The sequence below is a fragment of the Schistocerca serialis genome, chromosome 1 (assembly GCF_023864345.2).
Source record: "Schistocerca serialis cubense isolate TAMUIC-IGC-003099 chromosome 1, iqSchSeri2.2, whole genome shotgun sequence".
Classification (NCBI taxonomy): Eukaryota; Metazoa; Arthropoda; class Insecta; order Orthoptera; family Acrididae; genus Schistocerca; species Schistocerca serialis.
The window spans coordinates 315,708,408-315,732,671 of NC_064638.1; the positions used below are offsets into that span (position 1 = coordinate 315,708,408).

A 24,264-nucleotide genomic window follows, 5' to 3' on the forward strand; every position below is an offset into this window, starting at 1 on the left:
ATTATAACTTTGTAGTTATGGAAGAAGAACTTAGGATCTAAGTATTCTAAAGAAATTGCAGCAGCTTAATCTTGGTGTTTAAGTCACCTAGCACTACAAAGTAGAAGTTATTTGTAAGTATTGAATGTTGTTAGCCATATTTGTTATGCCTGTTACTACCTGATCCTATGTAGAGACGTGGGGACCAGGTCTTCGGAAAGAAGGGGATACTGTAGTGGCCCCAACAGTTTTTCGATGATTCTTCTTTTTCAGAAGAGCCAGAAAAATTCTGTCTGGGCCTGGTGACTTGAGTGGCGGATATGTTCCCACTACCCAATGGATTTTCTTGAAGTCAACACTTTCTCTGGCAGATTCCTGATTCTCCCATTGGTTATCTATAAACCAATACCTACAGGGACTGAATCTTGGCCTGTGCTATTTACCAGGGTGCAATGAGGGAAGTGAGTCTTGAGAAGTACATCTAGCATCTCATGTCCTATCCTTATATTGCCACTGTCCTCCTTCCTTAGTGTACCTCGCAGATCTGTAGATTTTCTTGTGAGGATTTTGTGAAGTCTGGCCCTATGAGCTGTATCTTCCACCTCCTCACAGAATACCTCCCAGGATGGTGGTTTTGCTAACTTAATAACAAGATTGTATTTAGCAAGTTGCTTCCAGTATTTTTCCTATTGTCCTTTCCTTCTTGCAAGGTTTAACAGTCTTCTTACCTACTTCCTATGCAGTTCCAGATTATTGGTCCATTGAGGTACATTCCTGCTTGTATGCTTCTTGGTGGTAGGACAGTTTTCTAAGTATGAGGACATCATGGCAGAAGTCAACTGATCTTCCATTTCCCAAAAATCTAGATTTATTATCAGAATTTTAACTTTAGATAAATGTGAGTTTAGTTCTTTCCTATGTGATTCCCAGTCTATTTTTCTAGGATTCCTGTAGGCTATGGTCTGTTTAAAACCCGTATCAACCAAGAACTTAATATACATGTGATTAGATAAGGTTGGCTCCATCGCCACACGTCATTGTTTCAAATAACTACCCATTAGGGTGGACACAAACATGTCAATTACTTCTCCTCGTCTTCTATTGCTGCAGATAGGTTCTCTACCACCATTGAGGCCTCTAAATTACTGTAGTAGGTATTCCAATAGTTATTCACTTCTGCAGTTAGTGTCACTGCTTTCTCATGCCAGGTTGTGGGCTTTGGTGTCATGAACAAGCTACAGTTGCTCATTCAGGTGCAAGGGTGTGTCTGCCTGTTTCCTCATTTCTTGGGAAGGAGGAGATTTGTTCTCAAAAGGAATGTAAACTGATGCCAGTACAAATTCTCTCATCCTTCCTTACATGCTGTTCATACTCATGTTCACCAAGTCCCTAGAACCCACCTTTGGCTTGAATGAAATTCCATACTTAACATAAATGCTTGTTCTGGGCCTCAAGACTTTCTGATTCTGCACTCATACTTTCTCTAGCAGTGTCTTCAGACATAGTTTCTCTACCAGAGTCTTCAGAGGAACATCCTTAAGAAGTTTTGGGGCTTGGATTGAGATCTTCTTGGTCTTAAAGAGCACTACTGTTGTCTTGACTAGTGGCTTCACCTCTTCCCTTGGAGATATATATCACCATAATATTCTGGGATTGAAGAATAAAGTAGATGAGCTCCTGGTTTGTTTGGATGACATTGAATCTGATAATGTAATAGATATACTATGCCTGTCTGAGCATCACATTGTGTCTGATATGGAAAAGGTAAATATCAGTGGTTATAAACTAGCTGCACATATGAGTAGAGAGAATAAGGTGGGAGGAGGAGTTGCCATATATGTCAAAAGTTATCACTGTGTAGAAAGCTTAGATACAAAAAAGTTTTGTCTAGAGCAACATATAGAAGCATGTGCCTGTCAGCTTAAACTGAAGGAGGGCTCTTTTATAATTGTAACAGTATGTAGGTCCCCTTCAGGAAACTTTCATTTATTCCTGGAAAACTTGGGTGCCTTGTTGTGCTTTCTGTCAGGTAGGGGAAAGCAAATTATTATTTGTGGGGATTTCAATGTTGATTCACTGCAAGAGTGTAATAGGAAGAATGATCTGGAAGTCTTGCTCGGTTCTTTCAATTTGACATCTGTCATTAATTTTCCTACTCAGGTAGTGAAGGACAGCAGCACATTGATAGATAACACTTTTATAGACCAAGATAGGTTCAAAAACATCAATTCTTGTCCTGTTGAGAATGGGCTTTCTGATCATGATGCTCAGCTAGTTACAGTGACATAGCTCCGTTCAGTAATGCTCAATTAATGACTCAACAATTAGAAATTTCAGAGAAAATCTTCAGCAGTTAGACTGGGATGAGGTGTACAAGGAACCCGATACTAATTCAAAATATAACTTATTTCATATACACTTGTAAGAGAATTTGAAAACTTTTTCCCCAAGAAAGAAGTTAAATCTAATTATAAGAAACCATGCAAAAAACTTTGGCTTACTAAAGGAATAAAAATATCTTGTAACCACTAAAGGGAACTGTATCCAACAACAAGAAAGAGTAATGACCCAGAAACAGCCAAATATTATAAAAACTACTGTGCTACATTAAGAAAGGTTATTAAAAAGTCCAGAAGCATGTGCATCATGTCTGAGATTAATACCTCTGATAACAAAATCAAAATAATTTGGAGTATTATTACAAAGGAGGCAGGGCAACCAAGAGTACAGGATGACAGCATCACCATCAAAGCGATTGGAAACGTGATAAAAACAAGCCAGAAGTCGAAAACATTTTGAATAATCATTTTTTAAATGTTGTAGAGAAAATAGGATCTAAATGTTCATTAGAAGAAGCAAGGCAGTTAATGGAAGAGGCCTTACCCACACCATCTGATACAATTGAAGTTCCACCCACCTCTCCTTCTAAAATTAGGAAGATAATAAACTCTCTGAAGAATAAAAGCTCACATGGAATTGATGGCATTTCCAGCAGGATAATAAAAGCTTGTTCCCAAGAAATAAGTGGGATTCTTAGCCACATATGTAATAGCTCTCTGAAGCAGGGTTTTTTTCCCAGATAGACTGAAGTATGCCATTGTTAAACCACTGCATAAAAAAGGGGATACGTCTGATATCAACAACTACCACCCAATCTCTCTTCTGACTGCCTTATCCAAAATTCTTGAAAAAGTAATGTATTGTAGAGCAGCTTCACACCTTTGCAAAAATAAATTTTTAACAAAATGCCAGTTTGGTTTCCAGAAGGGTTTTTCAATGGATAATGCTGTATATACTTTCACTAATGAAATATTAAATGCTTTGAGTAACCAGAAGTCACCTGTTGGGATTTTTCGTGATCTATCAAAGGCTTTTGATTGTGTAAATCATGGAATACTTCTAGATAAGCTCAAGTGCTGTGGTATGAATGGGACATTGCTCAAATGGTTTAAATCATACCTAAGTGGGAGAATGCAGAAAGTTGACATAAACAGTTCACATAATATGCAAAAAACTGGTGATTTCTCAAACTGGGGAACAATCAAGAACGGGGCGCTGCAAGATTCGGTCTTGGGTCCTCTGCTGTTCTTAATATATTTAATGACTTGCCATTCTATATTCACGAAGAGGCAAAGCTGGCACTTTTTGCCGATGATAGAAGTATAGCTACCACACCCAACAGACAAGAATTAACTGGTGAAATTGTAAACGATGTGTTTCAGAAAATCATTAAGTGGTTCTCTGCAAATGGGCTCTCATTAAACTTTGACAAAACACAGTATATACAGTTCCACACAGTAAATGGAATGACACCATCAATAAATATAAACTTCGATCAGAAATTGGTAGCTAAGGTAGAATATTCAAAATTTGTAGGTGTATGCATTGATGAGGGGTTGAACTGGAAAAAACACACTGAGGATCTGCTGAAACGTTTGAGTTCAGCTACTTATGCTATTAGGGTCATTGCAAATTTTGGCAATAAACATCTGAGTAAATTAGCTTACCACGCCTATTTTCATTCTCTGCTTTCGTATGGCATCATATTCTGGGGTAACTCATCATTGAGTAAAAGAGTGTTCATTGCACAGAAGTGTGTAATCAGAATAATTGCTGGAGCTCATCCAAGATCATCCTGCAGACACTTATTTAAAAAGCTAGAAATCTTCACTGTAGCCTCACAATATATATATTCACTTATGAAATTTGTTATTAACAATCCGAACGAATTCAGAAGTAATGGCAGTGTACATGGCTACAACACAAGGAGAAAGGATGATCTTCACTACTCAAGGTCAAATCTAACTTTGGCTCAGAAGGGGGTAAATTATGCTGCCACAAAAATCTTTGGTCGCTCACCTAATACCATCAAAAGTCTGACAGATAGCCATATAGCATTTAAAAGGAAATTAAAAGAATTTCTTAATGGCAACTCCTTCTACTCATTAGATGAATTTTTGGATGTAGTAAATGGGTAATTTCCCAACCCCCACAAAAAAATTGAGTGTCATGTAATATTTTGTGTAATGTAATATCTTGTATAGACACTTTTTATTAACCTGACACATTCCACATCATTATGAAGTGTCGTATTCATTATCTATGGAAAAAGTACTAATCTAATCTAATCTAAAAACCATCTCCTTAAGACACTCCGCTGTTCCCATTCCCTCACAGAGAAAGCACCTTTGTCCAAACAGACTTTCCTAAATGAGATTTTCACTCTGCAGCGGAGTGTGCGCTGATATGAAACTTCCTGTCAGATTAAAACTGTGTGCCCGACTGAGACTCAAACTCGGGACCTTTGCATTTCGTGGGCAAGTACTCTACCAACTGAGCTACCGAAGCACGACTCATGCCCGGTCCTCACAGCTTTACTTCTGCCAGTGTCTCGTCTCCTACCTTCCAAACTTTACAGAAGCTCTCCTGCGAACCTTGCAGAACTAGCACTCCTGAAAGAAAGGATACTGCAGAGACATGGCTTAGCCACAGCCTGGGGGATGTTTCCAGAATGAGATTTTCACTCTGCAGTGGAGTGTGCGCTGATATGAAACTTCCTGGCAGATTAAAACTGTGCGCCCGACCGAGACTCAAACTTGGGACCTTTGCCTTTCGCGGGCAAGTGCTCTACCAGCTGAGCTACCGAAGCACGACTCACGCCCGGTCCTCACAGCTTTACTTCTGCCAATATCTCGTCTCCTACCTTCCAAACTTTACAGAAGCTCTCCTGCGAAGCTTGCAGAACTAGCACTCCTGAAAGAAAGGATACTGTGGAGACATGGCTTAGCCACAGCCTGGGGGATGTTTCCAGAATGAGATTTTCACTCTGCAGCAGAGTGTGCGCTGATATGAAACTTCCTAGGAAGGACTTTTGATAGAGTACATCATGACGTGCTCATATCAAAAATTCTGAAGAGCGGTACCACTGGAAAACTCATGCGATTGCTAGAAACATATTTAAAGATTAGACAACAGTACTCAGAGATTATATTCCCTGATGGAGAAAAACAGGAGAGGAGAAGGTCAAGCATAAGAAATAAACATTTTGGTGTTCCTCAGGTATTCATTTTAGGTCCAGTCCTATCCATATGCTATGTAAATGATTTCCCAAGTTCTCCTAACAATAAGCAATTGATCATTATGTATGCAGATGATACATCTGGTGTCTGATATGCAGACAGTGAACCCAGCCCAGTTGGAGAGATGCATAACTTTATTGAAAAGGCAAGAGCTCACTTAGAAAGAGACAACCTAAAAATAGGGAAACTAATAATATTCATTTTAAACCAATTCGTCGAAACAGACAAAATGCTGTGGTTGATGAAATTCTACCAAAAATCTGTACAGATTGTAAATTCTTGGGTTTATGCATAGATGATCGACTTTCATTGAAGCAGCAAGCTGATTACATCTGTAAAAGAATAACATCCAGTCAACATGTATTAAGAAGATTCTCACCATATCTTAATTCTGAAACCATAGGGGCTGTATATTATGGATTAGTATACCCTTTCTTGTCTTATGGAATAGTACTGTGGGATGGGACATGCCAAACTAATATGAAAATGGTTTTCATACTGCAGAAGCGAGCCTTCAGGATCATAGCAAAAGTAAAACCAGGAACTTTTTGCAAACTCCTGTTCATTACACACAATATTCTTACAGTTTATGCCATGTACACACTAGAAACTATAATGCTAATGAAAGAAGACACTAAGATCACAAAAAGAAACATGGATATTCGCAACTATGAAACAAGGCATAAAAAAGACTTTCATAAGGTTAACAGAACATTAACTTTAACAGTGAAAAGCCCCTATGTCAAAGAAGCTGTTTTTAAATACTTGTTACCAAGCGTAGTTAAGATATTAATGTGGGATACTTTTAAAAAATGAGTCAAGCAGTGGCTTATTCAAAAATTCCCATACACCCTGAATGTATCACAAATTATAATGTAAAAAGAAATGATGTAAACTAGAAAAATGTGATTGTAAAAACTTTATACTTAGTTGATAACACAAATGCATGTAAAATCATATGTTATGAGCAGTAAATTGAAATTGAAATTCTAATTCTACACTGTACAGTGTTTGCTGTTTTCATATTGAATATGTGACAGACAAGTCATTTGGTGCACTATTAATTAAGTCTCAGTCACAAAATCAGATTAAAGCTAATTTAATTCACTTATTTGTTCTCACTAAGAAAATAAATTAAGAGATGTTAAACACCTAGAGACCCCAGTGGAGTGATTTATGATGCTGTTACAGTGATTAAATATAAACATGTAACACACACAATGGGGATTTTTATGAGCATTTTGTTTTTTCCATGGCAGTGGCAATCATCACTAGGTCTGCAACAGCATTGGAGATGATTGCACAGTTTCTATTAGAAACAATTCAAAAGTAGTATATCAGTGTGATTCATGAATCAGTAGACAGGTGTACCATATCCAATAAATATTCCTTCGTTGAAAGAATGTACCAGTAAATTGTTACATCAGCAGTAAATATAAAAAAAAAACATAGCAGCCTCCTGATGGTTCACTATGATATTAGTGTCCTTAAAACATTATGAGAGGTGACAGAAGTTATATAAAACAGGTTATGCTCAATTGCTTTGCACAATGAGAAAATAATGTAAGTGTTGTTGTGCTCCATGATATAGTAAACTGTATCTGCTTCTTTTTATGTGCAGCATTGGTGATGAAGCTTGCTAACAATGTACAAAAGTTGTTTTATCAAAATATTCTGTAGAAGCGGTGTGTTTCACAGTAGCGAAGGTGAACAAGTCCTCATAGCTCTTAAGTTATGCACTTTGAGACCATTTTCTTCTTGTTTTGGTCCATGCTACCACCTATTAAAATATGGAAAGCAAAGTGCTTGCAGTAGAAGAGATTTGTTTCACAGTATCAAAGATGAAGAAATGCTTTAAGTTCCATGTTTTATGAACAGGGTTCAAATGCATTGTAAGTGTAATCAATTCTCGTTCTTCCTGAAGCAGGATGTTTTTCATTTCAGGGCAAACTGATGTGATGTGAAAACAATGTTACAGTCTACCATGGAATTTGGTATAAATTTTAATTAATTTCTAAGGCCTAGGAAAGTAAAATTACCTAGTTTTCTACACTGACAGAAAATGGGTTTGTGACATTATCATATTGTGCTTGCACTTATACATATAGCCAGACATCCCAGAAACAACCAACTGTATTCTTTGGAATATGGGGTTTTTGGATATTTCAGACTACATAGTGTACTTCCAAGATCGCCCAAGAGACTAGAGATGCAATTTTGTAGTAGTTATGGACAACCAGCATTGCTAGATTATTGAGTGTAACAAGTTGATGCAGAAGAGTTTAGCCATCTCAAACTTAGCCAGCTTTCTAATTGTGTAATGAGGTGAAAATGTGCGGAAAGTTCTGTAGCTCAAAAAATGATAGAACTGCCCATGTGTTTTGATCTTTGTAGGTTGTGAATGTTTGAAAAGTTGCTTGAGGTGAGATGGCTTGTGTACCTCAACAATACAGATAGCCATACCATAAGTGCAACCATAATGAACGGATATCAATGGAGAGGTCACACAAGCATGTGGTTCCTGAAGAGGGGCAACAGCCTTTTCAGTAGTTGCAGACAAAACAGTTTCAGTGATTGAATGATCTGCCCTTGTAAAATTAGCCAACAGCTTTTATGTGGTGGTATGGCAAACAGTTGAAAGCAAAGGGATATGGTTAAATGATGCTGGCACCCTCTTTAGTAAAATAATCTGGAGGTAAAATGGTACTCATTCTGATCTCTGGATGGGTACTACTCAGGAGGGAGTCGTCATCAGGAAATCAGAACTGGCATTCTACGGGTGAGAGATTGAAATGTTAGATCACTTTATGAGATAGATAGGCTAGAGTAACACAAGTTTATATGCCACCTAGCTCAGCAGTTGATGAAGATATTGAAGGAAAGTACAATGCAATAAAAGAAATATTTCATATAGTTTAGGGAGGAGAAAATTCAGTTGTGATGGGGGACTAGACTTTAATGATAGTAGAAGGAAGAAAGGTAAAAATGGCAGGACAATGTGGACTGTGAGGGAGGGAGAATAAAAGAGGAAGCTGTCTGGTAGAATTTAGCATAGAGCATAATTTAATCATTGCTAATACGTAGTTAGAGAACATGGAAGGAGTTTATATACCTGGATACACACAAAGGTTTCAATCAGATTACATTATAATAAGACAGAGATTTTGAAACCAGATTTTAAATTACGTAACATTTCCAGCTGCAGCTGTGGATTCGGACCATAATTTATTGGTAATGAGCTGCAGATTTAAGTTGGAAAAATTGCAGAAAGAGAGGAAATTAAGGAGATGGAACCTAAAGTAGAGTGACAGAAAATGCAGAATGGCAAAGGGGAAGTGCTAGGCTGTAGAAGTGTGTATAACTATGGGAAAGATAGATGCTGCCTACAGGAGAATTAAAGAAACTTTTGGAGAAAAGAGTAGCTGTTGTATGAATGTCAAGGGCTCAGATTGGAAGCCAGTATAAGCAAAGAAGGCAAACCTGGAAGGTGAAAGGAATATACAGATGGTCTGTACAAGGAAGACTAAATTGAAGGCACTGTTATAGAAATGAAAGAGGAAGTAGATGAAAATGAGATAGCAGATATGATGCTATGAGAAGAATTCAGTGAGAAGTCTGGATTAGATGATAGTACTTCAGAAATACTGAGATCCCTGGTAGAGCCAGCCTTGACAAAAGTATTCTGCCTGGTGTGTGAGATGTATGAGGCAGACAAAATACCCTCAGACTGCAAGAAGACTGTAATAATGTCAAGTCCTATGAAGGCAGGTGCTGACAGATGTGAATATTACAGAAATGTCAGTTTAATAAGTCATGCTTGCAAAATACTGACTTCAGTTATTTACAGAAGAACGTAAAAATGGGTGGGCTTCTGAGAAATGTAGGGACATGTGTGGTAATACTGACTCCGCAATTTATCTTAGAAGATAGGTCAAAGAAGGAAAACAATCTGTGTTGCATTTGTAGATTTTTTGACAGTATTGACTTGAATACACTCTTTGAAATTCTGGAGGTAGCAAGGATAAAATACAGGTAGTGAAAGGTTATTTACAATTTACACAGGTTCCAGGCTGTAGTTATAAGAGTAGAAACACATGAAAGAGAAGCAGTAACTGAGAAGGGAGTGCAACACAGTGGTAATCTGTCCCTTATGTTGTTCAGTCTGTACTTTGAGCAATAAGTAAAGGAAACCAAGGAAAAATTTGGAGACAGAATTAAAATGGATAGTGACCTGAAAAGACCATGAAATGAACATCAGTAAAGGTAAAACAAGGCTAATAGAATGTAGCCAAATTAAAAGAGGTAATAGAGAAGGAATTAGATTAGGAATTGAGACACTAAAAGTAGTAGATAAGTTTTGCTGTTTGAGCAGCAATAACTAATGATGGTCAAAGTGCATAGGGTATAATATGTAGACTGGCAGGAAAAGCATTTTTGAAAAAAGAGTAATTTGTTAACATCAAATGTAAACCTATAAGTATAAACCTGGACGCTAATATTTAGAAAAGGATAGATTGCTACTCACCATATAGTGGAGATGTTAAGTCGCAGATAGACACAGTGAAAGACTGTCACACAAGTAAGCTGTTGGCCAAAAGGCCTTCTTCCAAATTAGGCAACATACATACGCAGACTTACGCAAATGCAACTCACACACACGATGACTGTCAACGAGAGACAGTGGTCACGTGTGTGTGAGTTGCATTTGCATCAGTGCATACATGTGTGTGTGTGTGTGTGTGTGTGTGTGTGTTTTTGTCTAATTTGGAAGAAGGCCTTTTGGCTGAATGCTTACTTTTTTTTTTGCCTATCTGCGACTTCTCCCTCCGCTATATGGGATATTGGCATTATTCCGTCGTGGATTTTCCATTGTGTAAATCTGGGTGTTAGGAACTCTTTTCTGAAGGTATATGTCCAGAGTGTAGCCCTAGTGTGGAAGTGAAACTTGGACAAGAAGCAATTCTGACAAGAAAAGAGTAGGAGCTCATGGAATGTGGTGCTACAGAAGAATGTTGAAGATTCGATGGCTGTATTGAGTAACTAATAAGGAGATTCTGACTTGAATTGGGGAGAAAAGAAATTTATGGCACAACTTATCTGAAAGAAGGAATCAGTTGTGGGATACATACTGTGACGTGAAGGAACCATCAGTTTGGTAATGGAGGAAAGTATGGGAGGTAAGAATTGAAGAGGAAGACCAAGGGAGAAATACAGTAAATAGGTTCAAATGGATGTAGGTTGTAGTAGTTATTCTGAGATGTGGAGGGTTGCATAAGATATGCACCCCCAAAAACATATGTTTTTCATATTAGGTGCGTTGTGCTGCCATCTACCGCCAGGTACTCCATATCAGTGACCTCAGTAGTCATTAGACATCGTGAGAGAGCAGAATGGGGTACTTTGTGGGACTTACGGACTTCGAACATGGTCAGGTGATTGGTTGTCACTTGTGTCATATGTCTGTATGCAAGATTTCCACACTCCTAAACATCCCTAGGTCCACTGTTTCTGATGTGATAGTGAAGTGGAAACGTGAAGGGAGATGTACAGCACGAAAGCATATAGGGAGACCACTGACAGTTGAAGAGGGTCATAATGTGTAATAGGCAGACAGCTCTCCAGACCATCACACAGGAATTCCAATCTGCATCAGGATCCGCTGCAACTACTATGACAGTTAGGCAGGAAGTGAGAAAACTGGGATTTCGTGGTTGAGCGTCTGCTCATAAGCCACACATCATGCCAGTGAATACCAAACGATGCCTCGCTTGGTGTAAGGAATGTAAACATTGGACAATTGAACAGTGTAAAAACGATGTGTGGAGTGATGAATCACGGTACACAATGTGGTGATTCGATGGCAGGTTGTGGGTATGGTGAATGCCCGGTGAACATCATCTGCCAGCATGTGTTGTGCCAACAGTAAAATTTGGAGGCGGTGGTGTTATGGTGTGCTTGTGTTTTTCATGGAGGGGGCTTGCACCCCTTGTTGTTTTGTGTGGCACTATCACAGCACAGGTGTACACTGATGTGTTAATCACCTTCTTACTTCCCACTGTTGAAGAGCAATTCGGGGATGGCAATTGCATCTTTCAACACTATCGAGAACCTGTTCACAATGCATTGCCTGTGGTGGAATGGTTACATGACAATAACATCCCTCTAATGGACTGGCATGCACGGAGTACTGACCTGAATCCTATAGAATACATTTGAGATGTTTTGTAGTGCCGACTTCATGTCAGGCCTTACCGACCAACATCAATACCTCTCGTCAGTGCAGCACTCCCTGAAGAATGGGCTGCTATTCCCAAAGAAACCTTCCAGCACCTGATTGAAAGTATGCCTGCAGGAGTGGAAGCTGTCATCAAGGCTAAGTGTGCGCCAACACCGTATTGAATTCCAGCATTACTGATGGAGGGCACCACGAACTTGTAAGTCGTTTCTGCCAGGTGTCCAGATGCTTCCGATCACATAGTGTATTAACATAGAGAAGTGCATCAAAACAGTCTTCAGACTGAAAACCACGATAACAACATTTCACATGTTAACATAAAAGACCTTATGTATGTTCTGCTTAATTTTCAAGGGATTGATCAGAGATGGAAAATATAATGCTTATTGACTGGCCTGCTAAGATTCCTTACCTTAAACTGATTAAAGATTTATACGTTATTTAGGAATAGCAACTACTTACGATACGTCAAAGACTTATCTTGATTGTGGCTCTCATAAAGAATGAACTTCTTGTCTATATATATCCACTTTCATCAAACACTTTGAGACCATCCGAACTAGAATTATTTGATCATGAAGCAAATCATTACATCGATATTTCAAGGAATGCTGGTCTCTCATACACACACACACACACACACACACACACACACACCACACACACACACACACATGATATTTGCAATTGTCTATAATTATGTATAATATAATACTGCGACTTGTACCCGTGGTCTAGGGTAGCGTCTTTGATTCATAATCAAAACGTCTTCAGTCCCGGGTTCGATCCCTGCCACTGCCCAAATTTTGATAAATAATCAGCATTGGCGGCCGAAGACTTCCGGCATAAGAAGTCAGCCTCATTCTGCCAATGGCCTTGTCAAAGAGGGCGGAGGAGTGGATAGAGGTTCAGGGCACTCTCTTGTCCTAGGGGTGGGAAATTGCCCCTAAAGGCAGAAGAATCAGCAATGATCAACGACATGAGGATGCAGAAGGCAATGGAAACCACTGCATTAAAGACACGTAACGTGTATCCACAGGACATGTGGCCTGTAATTGAAGAAGTGTCATGATGATCTCTCCATTGGCAAAAGATTCCGGAATAGTCCCCCATTCGGATCTCTGGGAGGGGACTGCCAAGGGGGAGGTTACTATGAGAAAAAGATTGAATAATCTACGAAAGGATAACGTTCTACGAGTCGGGGCGTGGAATGTCAGAAGTTTGAACATGGTAGGGAAACTAGAAAATCTGAAAAGGGAAATGCAAAGGCTCAATCTAGATATAGTAGGGGTCAGTGAAGTGAAGTGGAAGGGAGACAAGGATTTCTGGTCAGATGAGTATTGGTGGTAATATCAACAGCAGCAGAAAATGGTATAACAGGTGTAGGATTCGTTACGAATAGGAAGGCAGGGCAGAGGGTGTGTTACTGTGAACAGTTCAGTGACCGGGTTGTTCTAATCAGAATCGACAGCAGACCAACACCGACAAAGATAGTTCAGGTATACATGCCGACATCACAAGCTGAAGATGAACAGATAGAGAAAGTGTATGAGGATATTGAAAGGGTAATGCAGTATGTAAAGGGGGACAAAAATCTAATAGTCATGGGCGACTGGAATGCAGTTGTAGGGGAAGGAGTAGAAGAAAAGGTTACAGGAGAATATGGGCTTGGGACATGGAATGATAGAGGAGAAAGACTAATTGAGTTCTGTAACAAGTTTCAGCTAGTAATAGCGAATACCCTGTTCAAGAATCACAAGAGGAGGAGGTATACTTGGAAAAGGCCGGGAGATACGGGAAGATTTCAATTAGATTACATCATGGTCAGACAGAGATTCCGAAATCAGATACTGGATTGTAAGGCGTACCCAGGAGCAGATATAGACTCAGATCGCAATATAGTAGTGATGAAGAGTAGGCTGAAGTTCAAGACATTAGTCAGGAAGAATCAATACGCAAAGAAATGGGATACGGAAGTACCAAGAAATGACGAGATACATTTGAAGTTCTCTAACGCTATAGATATAGCAATAAGGAATAGCACAGTAGGCAGTACAGTTGAAGAGGAATGGACATCACTAAAAAGGGCCATCACAGAAGTTGGGAAGGAAAACATAGGTACAAAGAAGGTAGCTGCGAAGAAACCATGGCTAACAGAAGAAATACTTCAGTTGATTGATGAAAGGAGGAAGTACAAACATGTTCTGGGAAAATCAGGAATACAGAAATACAAGTCGCTGAGGAATGAAATAAATAGGAAGTGCAGGGAAGCTAGGACGAAATGGCTGCAGAAAAAATGTGAAGACATCGAAAAAGATATGATTGTCGGAAGGACAGACTCAGCATACAGGAAAGTCAAAACAACCTTTGGTGACATTAAAAGCAACGGTGGTAACATTAAGAGTGCTACGGGAATTCCACTGTTAAATGCAGAGGAGAGAGCAGATAGGTGAAAAGAATACATTGAAAGCCTCTATGAAGGTGAAGATTTGTCTAATGTGATAGAAGAAGAAACAGGAGTCGATTTAGAAGAGATAAGGGATCCAGTATTAGAATCTGAATTTAAAAGAGCTTTGGAGGACTTACGGTCAATTAAGGCAGAAGGGATAGATAACATTCCATCAGAATTTCTAAAATCATTGGAGGAAGTGGCAACAAACTGACTATTCACGTTGGTGTGTAGAATATATGAGTCTGGCGATATACCATCTGACATTCGGAAAAGCATCATCCACACAATTACGAAGATGGCAAGAGCTGACAAGTGCAAGAATTATCGCACAATCAGCTTAACAGCTCATGCATCGAAGCTGCTTACAAGAATAATGTACAGAAGAATGGAAAATAAAATTGAGAATGCGCTAGGTGACGATCAGTTTGGCTTTAGGAAAAGTAAAGGGATGATAGAGGCAATTCTGACGTTACGGCTAGTAATGGAAGCAAGGCTAAAGAAAAATCAAGACACTGTCGTAGGATTTGTCGACCTGGAAAAAGCGTTCGACACTATAAAATGGTGCAAGCTGTTCAAGATTCTGAAAAAAAGTAGCGATAAGATATAGGGAGAGACGGGTCATATACAATATGTACAACAACCAAGAGGGAATAATAAGAGTGGACGATCAAGAACGAAGTGCTCGTATTAAGAAGGGTGTAAGACAAGGCTGTAGCCTTTTGCCCCTACTCTTCAATCTGTACATCGAGGAAGCAAAGATGGAAATAAAAGAAAGGTTCAGGAATGGAATTAAAATACAAGGTGAAAGGATATCAATGATACAATTCGCTGATGACATTGCTATCCTGAGTGAAAGTGAAGAAGAATTAAATGATCTGCTGAACGGAATGAACAGTCTAATGAATACACAGTATGGTTTGAGAGTAAGTCAGAGAAAGATGAAAGTAATGAGAAGTAGTAGAAATGAGACCAGCGAGAAACTTAACGTCAGGATTGATGGTCACGAAGTCAATGAAGTTAAGGAATTCTGCTACCTAGGCAGTAAAATAACCAATGACGGGCGGAGCAAGGAGGACATCAAAAGCAGACTCGCTATGGCAAAAAAGGCATTTCTGGCCAAGAGAAGTCTACTAATATCAAATACCGGCCTTAATTTGAGGAAGAAATTTCTGAGGATGTACGTCTGGAGTACAGCATTGTATGGTAGTGAAACATGGACTGTGGGAAAACCGGAACAGAAGAGAATCGAAGCATTTGAGATGTGGTGCTATAGACGAATGTTGAAAATTAGGTGGACTGATAAGGTAAGGAATGAGGAGGTTCTACGCAGAATCGGAGAGGAAAGGAATATGCGGAAAACACTGATAAGGAGAAGGGATAGGATGATAGGACATCTGCTAAGACATGAGGGAATGACTTCCATGGTACTAGAGGGAGCTGTAGAGGGCAAAAACTGTAGAGGAAGATAGAGATTGGAATACGTCAAGCAAATAATTGAGGACGTAGGTTGCAAGTGCTACTCTGAGATGAAGAGGTTAGCACAGGAAAGGAATTCATGGCAGGCCGCATCAAACCAGTCAGTAGACTGATGACCAAAAAAAAAAAAAAAGTACTGTGAAAGGCCATAGTTACTGTGAGGAACTGTGAAAAAAGGAAAACATACGTACCGTGAGGTAGATTTTCAAATTACATTTTAAAATTTGAGATCTATGCTTCTCATTTTTATTGGTATCTTCATTGAAAAATTAATCTACAAAGCAGTACATATATTTTTGTACTGTGGCTAAGGAAGTTATACCGAAGTTCTTTTCCATGTGGTGTTCACTCATCAAGTGTGAAGTATATCTCTGAGAGTAGAGGCTGTCAGAAAAGTAAAGAATGGGGCAATTTCATACCATGTGGCAATATATGAAGCAAACCTTTAAGATATCTACAATTAGAGATCAGAATGGATATTCAGATAATTGTTATCACATGAGGCACTAATTGATTCCAACACTATGTCATTGTAACTTCTGAATTCTCCTTGTGTTTGGTGAGAACACAAGTTGATCACTTCCTGTCCTGTGTGCCTGCATTGCAGTTGCTTTCATACCCCATTATCTCCTGTGGTGTAATATATATGTGACAAAACAAGCTATATGCTGAATCAGAAACTGATTTTTGTGAGCAATGAGCTTAACGATTGAGATATCCATATGTATCTCACAGTACACCTCACATTTTCACACCATCAGTACATCTCAGATATTTTCCAGACCCCACAAAGTTTCATCTGAGTACCTTACTGGACCAGCACCTTTGGAGAAAGTATATGGTGGAGGATGGCTTAGTTGTATCTTAATTGGTATTTTGAGGATGAAATTTTCACTTTTCAATATAATGTAAGTTGTAATGAAACTTCCAAGCTCAGTCAGTGTATGCCTTATCCTTTCTTCCAGAGGTGATAATCTAGAAACATATACAGTGGAATGTCTGTGTAATGCGAAAAGTTGGAGAGAGGCACTTGTGGATTGAAACTTTGAGCAGGGCTGTTTTTTGTGCAGGACTAGGTGAGTCAGTAAAACATTGCTTACCAAAGGAAAAGATATGTGTTGGAGTTCCATGTCTAGCAGACACTTTTAATCTCTCAAGAAGTCTGCAACGGAGTAGATTTTCTGCATATCAAAGATTCACACATGTTTTAAGGCATCATCATCAAGTTGAACAACTCTGTGGTATATTGCATTTTGATAGCTATTTTGTACACATACTGTTTGTTATTTACTCTCTTGATTGTTGATGTGTATTTATTCTCATTTTATTTCAGGCAGAGTGTGAAAATTTGAGGGCTCAGTTGGCTACTGTTACAGAAAAGTACAATGCTTTAGCATTGCGTCATATACAGTACAAAGCTAAGCGTAAAGCTCAAATAGATGAATTAAGGTAACATGATATAAAATTCTATATGTCAATAGTAAAAGTATTCTAACAACTTCTCATTACAGTTTCATCTGTGAAATATTCATTTTTAAACTTTGTACTTGTGATGCACTGTGTTATTTATGTGTCTATTTCCATCATGAAAGAATGTTGTTACTGAACTTCAAGTAATTAATATTTTCACTATGCACTACCTAAATGTAATTGTTTATTTATTTATTTATTTCCATCGTAGAGACAGTTGGGTTGAATTCATTAAATGGAAAACCATATGAGCTCTGACATGATTGTTGATTTGGATGTGGTTTCTGCATTGATCACTGATATTATTGCTGTTCATTTAATTCAGTTCACATGTATCCCTTGTGGCAGAGTGAGCCATTATTTTCTTCATTTCTTCCATTCCCTCGATGGAGTTATTCCCACATTCTGTGTGGGAGTATCTCTGGTAATCTAAGAGACTAGTAGGAGCTTCATGTAAATGTGGTTATCCTGACAGAAGCATTGATCAAGGAATATTTATTTTAGCCATTATATAAATTATGTGTGCATTTGACTGCAGTAAATGTTAATATGTTTTGGTATCTCTGAGCAGAACGTATAGGTCCTTTATATCTTTCTTTAATCTGATAACTTATGGAGGACATCTAAGATTCTTTAAACTTTATCTGATTATTTTTTTTTTTTTTTTTACCAATACAACTGACTGATAAAAACTACGGTTAAATAATTAAAAGAAATCCCCATTTTCGTTAGTATTAGAACTACTGTTGGTTTATGTGTACAAAGACGTTATTAAATTTACTGTGGATACTTTTCATCTTTTATAAGTGAGTATCACTATGTGGTACTATCCACTGGTCTGAATTAATCTCTGTGGATAGAACATCATGATCAGGGACATTATTTTCTAGTTCTAATTACTAAGTCCTCCCTGTTTAATCTTATAACAATGTAATCAAAGACATACCTGTACATCAGATGCTGTTCTTGCCGGTGTTAAATTGACATTTGTATAATCATAGCAGGCTAATATAACCTATACCAGTGGAACATAACCTAAGATGCTAAGATGCTTTACATTATAGTTTTAAGAGATTTTATTCACATCTCATATTATTAAAATGTGTTTTCCTTTATCAGGAGTTCATCCAGCTGACATTGCCATTATTCTGATGAGATAATACGCCAAGACAGTGATAAAAATGTAGTGGTAGCATGGTATCCAAAATCATAATATTCAGTCTTGAACATTATTATGGTACCATTATGTACATAGCTGTGAATATGTACATAGGAGATCCATTGCAGCTTAGCTGTAAAGATACTACAGTATGTAGCTGGATAGAAAACTTTGTTGTGTCTAGACAAGACAGCCTAGACACAATGAGAGGAAGCCGAAAGGCACGCGCTAAGCTAAAGCAGGATGGCGTGAGGTCTGAAACAGGATACGTAATGAATGCTATAAAGAAAAGTACGTAGCTTCTGGAATACTTAACTTTAATCCATCCTTTTGGTACATCTGGAGATTGTGGCGATACAAGTGAGACTCTTTAGATACATGCAACGTTACTAATGGCGCCTTGCTAGGTCGTAGCCATTGACTTAACTGAAGGCTATTCTAACTATCTGCTCTGCAAATGAGCGAGGCTTCGTCAGTGTGCATCGCTAGCTACGTCGTCCGTACAACTGGGGCGAGTGCTAGTCTGTATCTCGAGACCTGCCTTGTGGTGGCGCTTGGTCTGCGATCACACAGTGGCGACACGCGGGTCCGACATGTACTAATGGACCGCGGCCGATTTAAAACTACCACCTAGCAAGTGTGGTGTCTGGCGGTGACACCACAAACTTAACACCACAAATTATTTTGTAAATATAATGTAATTAGCTAGATAAAAAGTCTACTCACCAAGTGGTGGCAGAACACACACATACAAGGCTATAATTCTACAAGCTTCAAAGCCAATGGCTCCTCCTTCGAACAGAAGGATTGAAGGGGAAGGAAGAGGAGTGAAGGAAAAATACTGGAGAGTTGTAGGAGAAGGGGTAGATTTTGAAAAAGTCTCCACTGACCTGCAGTTCTGGGTGACTTTTCTGAAATCTATACCTCTCAATTGCTTTTCCTTCACCCCTCTTCCTTCTTCTTCAACTCTTCGGTTGGAAGAACGGCCACTGGATACAAAAGTTTGCATAATTACAACCTTCTTTTGTATGGATGTTCTGGTGCAGCTTGGTGAGTAGATTTTTTATCCATCCAATTAAATTATACTGTCAAAAATTATTTTGTAAGTAACTTAATGCGGTGGACAAACTAAAACAGTGCATACTGATGTACACTGTACATAGCTATTTTTCAACATATGCACTACATCTCTCAATACAAATTTCACATAAATAAATGAATTTAATCTGGACACAACTGTCATGACCTTGACAGCATACTGGATCGTGTGCTTGAGGCACTGTTCGTACAAGGTCAAGACTGCATAATCATCAGTGGAACATTTTCCAGATGAATTGTGCAGCCTTGGATTGAATGGATGCCTACCATTGGGCAGTGCATTGTTTTAAAGCAGTTATACATTTGCTGCTTCAGACACTTGTTATAAAGAACTATGAACCATATCAGATTTCAGTGTGCACTTAGGCATTGGAAATCATCCCATTTGGATGAAATTTCACTAAGAGAACACTTTACATGTACATATACATAATCTTACACTGATACTACTTAGTAAAATCATCTTGAGGTTCTAGAAATATAAGGTAATCAAAACTCTATGAACCGTTGACAGCATTCTCCCTTTATTTTGACAAGTGATGACTTCCTGACTGCCATATTGCTGCTGACACTATTGTTATACAGCTGTTTATGACATCATTGGTACCTAGACCACTACCATACATAGATCAGTGTATTTGATCTGCACCTTCTTCAACCTCCTTATGACTGGGTACCATTTCATACTCATCTGAGTGTCAACTTCTTCCCCATCTCTACACCACAGAGCTGCAGAAATTCAACCTTCTTGTTCCTCAGTAATGTTCATCTCACTTTTCATTTCTGAAATTCCATGAGATGTCTACAAGCTCATTTTCTCAACATGGGTGGTTCAGTTCTTGTAACTGGTATTTGTCATCTAATATAATATTGCTACTTTTTGTTCCTCAGTGTCTAATGTTTTGACAACACGAGAAGTGGTGCGAAACTGGATTGCATTCACAATTCACACCTCACTCTCATCGGTTGACATACGTGTTGTGTGTAGCCTATCCTCTTCTCTGAGTAATTAGCTACATCGATCTCCCAAAAGCTTCATCTCTAAAGACTATTGCTGGTTATAGGAATTTATTTGACATTTCATTTCATTTCATTTTATTATCTTCCTGTATATCATTTACATGATGTAGGAATTGTCACAACAAAGTTATCATACTAGTACAAGTACTACAGACATAATAATGGAATATCACTTTCAAGACATTTTTTAAAAGTACAAGTTTAGACATACAAATTAAAATTTTTGGCAATAAATTTACACACAATCAAAGTACTCATCTACGTCATAGAAAGTTTTGCTTAAAAGGTAATTTTTAAGTTCAGTCTTAAATTTTACTTAATCTATTATTGCCTTCATGTACACTGGCAGAGCATTGTAGAGTTTTATTCCAAAATAACTTACATGCTTTTGGGTTTGTGTTGTCCTTACCCTTTCTACATACAAATTCTTACGAGTTCTAGTATTATAATTATGGCAGTCCTCATTTGTACGTAGATTTTTCATATGTGCTCTTGTACACAGAATCCTTTTAAAAATATACAGTGATGGTATTGTATTTGCAGTTCTTTGAAAAGGGGCCTACAATGAGTTCTTGGAGAGTTATGTGTTATGATTCGTACAGCTCTTTTCTGAAATTTGAAGATATCTGTTAAGCTTGATTTAGTTTTACCCCAGAACAATTTCTCTACTCTTGAAATAACTGGGTACTCGCAGAATAGTTTCAGTTCGATCACGATATATTTTCAACTTTCACAGGAAACAACTTTACCATTTCTCATACAAACATTTAAACTTCTGCAAGTCAACTTAGTCATCAAACATTACACTCAATTAAACACTTCCATAATTGCATTGGCTTGAAAACCAAATATTTCGTGAACATCACATGTATTGTGTCTCGTACAGGGCTAAGACATGAAGTAAGTTAAAAGTCTATAGTCAATTGTTCATTTTTCTTTTTTACAGTAATCACATTCACTAACACAGCAAAGAACAGCATATAATTACTCTGTGTTCTTTCAGACAGCGTCTTTGGCACTAGCAGCAAACACTTGTCATCGTCAGTGGATCGCCACTCTTACAGACTGCTCATAACAAACTTCCAACCTGCACATAGAAACAGGTGGCACAGTAGATACGCTTCCACTCCCCCATTTATATATAAAATATCTTGTGTTTGAGATGGTAGAAGGATGAGTGGTTCTATAATTTACACGGAAATTCTTGAAGCACTACATATCCCTCCCCTCAGCTTGAACATGCAATATTTTTGTACGTAATCACCATGTACATCAATATCACGCAGGATAACACTTCATTTTTCAACAATACATTTGTTTCTATTAATAACCATCAGTACTTTTGTTCTTATTATCTAGTCATTCCTTGTTTCCATTTTCTACAATTATAAAATGTGAACCTTTCAATCCATGTTGGAGTTAGCTCTTTCAATATTTAAAATCGGGAAGACCTGAATTGTTCTGTTTTCTGCTCTTTTTCCAATCATAAATTCCAGTTGTGTATGACCCATGAGTAATCTACTGTTTGTTCCTACTTTCCGTACTGCCTATTCTAAGTATGTACTTATTTATTGCTTATTGTAGTTTCGTGGAACTCTGGGTAAAATAAAAGTGTTCTCTCTCTTTTTGACACTTGTAAACATAAAACGTAGTAAGACTGATGATGCATAGAATTCAAACTGACCAGTCTAATTCCTATAAAACGTGTGACTTCTGTCATGACACTGTCCTTTTCCCCTTTACAAACAGTACCCATACCTCACATATGGGTTGACCCTATGAGTGCACTCTCTCTTCCTGTTTTGGTAGGTACACACCTCTTAATTCCTATTCTCCTATGGTACAGTCAATCCCCTTCTTGGTGCCCCTGTCCACACAGTATAGGTCAGCCTTTCTTAGTTCTGCCTATCTGCCTTTTATATTCAATATATGCTGAATGTGCCCCCCTTATCCTTCCTCAGTGGGCCTCATGGTTCATTGCCCTAGTATACATCTTTATGTACACTATCATTAAATATTCTCTGGTAAAGTTACACATCTATTTTACACCTCAACTCCACTTTCTAATACTCCACCTAATACCCTTGAGTCCTCTTCCATTCACTTTCTAATACTCCATCTAATACCCTAGAGTCCTCTTCCACGCCTCACTTCTGTCACATAAGCAGACACTATGTCTGCACATACTGTTCGACTTATAGTAGATGCTATGTCTACCTGTATTAAGCAACACATAGTAGATACTATGTCTACACATAATAATCAAGTCCCACTACTCTATAACTCACCAAAGTATTTACTATCCTGGCTTTTCTCAAATGGTTATTACGATTAACACCAATTTCACTTATCACTGTTTTATAATTATTACACCAGCTCTCCTGCTCCTGTCTCTCTAGGCACATGAGTTGATTTCTACCCTTCTTTCTTTATATATATATATATATATATATATATATATATATATATATATATATAATTTTTTTTTTTTTTTTTTTTTTCCCCTACATTCCTTGGCAGTTCTGACATCACTTCAGGTTTTGTAATTTTCATGTTTGTGTCTAAGTGCATCTTTGTGTGTATGTTGATGTGTGTTTGTGCAGCCTGATTCTTTGGCCTACTTATATGAAATAAGTTGTAGGTTATTGGAAACCATGGAAAATAAGAAGAACCTCTGTGATAGAAGCAGTTGCATATGGAAAGAGGGAAAGATAGATAGGTACTCAAATGAGAAGTAAGAAAGGAAAAAGTAGAAATGGTTGCTAAGATTGAAGAAGTGAAAGAAGATAGCCCAAAGACAGGAACCCCTTTCCACCCCCCTTGCCCAGGATCCCTACCTCGCCGGTACTTGAGTGAGAAGCTGGAGGAGGTATGGTGTTAATCATTTCCTACAGATTGGACATTCTCACCTTCACCCTTGAGGCCCCCGAAGAAACTCTTTGCAACACCTACGGGCAGCAAATGATGAAGAATCAGTCAATCAAGAATCAGTCAAACTTGTTTGTGAGGGTCGTTTGGAAAGTGTGGTGTATGTTCTGTGTTAGCAGAGATTTGTCTATTGGTGTAAATCATGTTTTAATCTACAGTACCAACCCTTTCCAAAACTAATACAAACCTTTACCTCACATTTCATAAAAGGTATAAAATATTCAATACAAAATAGAAAATTATACACTATGATCAATTAGTTGTTTAGTTATTCAGTTTATACTGTATTTCATACACAAATAAAATACTCTGTTCAGTTTATATCATCTCGATATCACTCTGTTTGAATAGTACCACGATATTATTTTTCCATAATACTGTATTCTACTCGTTTCATTTCATGTTTAGAGATCACTGTTGATCCGAGATTCTCTTAAGTCTTTTTTTTTCCATATCCGGTTTTCTATACACTAAACTTATAGGATAGTTTAAGAATTCATTAATAGATAACAGAATAGTTTAAGATTTGAAGAGAATTTGGTGTATGAAAACTAATTTTGAAGAAACACCGAAAACAACTGGGGTGCAGCGGTCGTCACTCCGCCTGTCAAATCAGAATGTTAACGTCCCTGGGGAATAGATGTGACTCTGCCCAGATCCCATGGATCTGATCTGAATCTCATTCACTTGAACAAGTGCAAACCAGTACTTGTTAAATTTTGTGTGAAGGTCTCCCCACAACAAAAAAATTACCACTTTACTTGGTAACACAACATTAGTTAAAGTTATTCTATTTTCTACTCTATCCTGGATAAATTTGAATTCTTTCAACAAGTTGTCTATAACCTTGCTGGTATTATTAAGTTTG

At 38.0% G+C, this 24,264-nt stretch overlaps 1 protein-coding gene across 1 annotated transcript in view; it reads left to right on the forward strand.

Annotated features, from left to right (window-relative positions):
• The window catches only part of LOC126470013 (MAP7 domain-containing protein 1-like), a 262,871-nt gene that overhangs the window by 215,559 nt on the left and 23,048 nt on the right, over window positions 1-24,264 (forward strand). Inside the window, exon 10 of the mRNA XM_050097531.1 lies at window positions 17,055-17,170. Within this exon, the coding sequence (XP_049953488.1) occupies window positions 17,055-17,170 (116 nt within the window). The remainder of the gene's footprint in view (window positions 1-17,054; window positions 17,171-24,264) is intronic.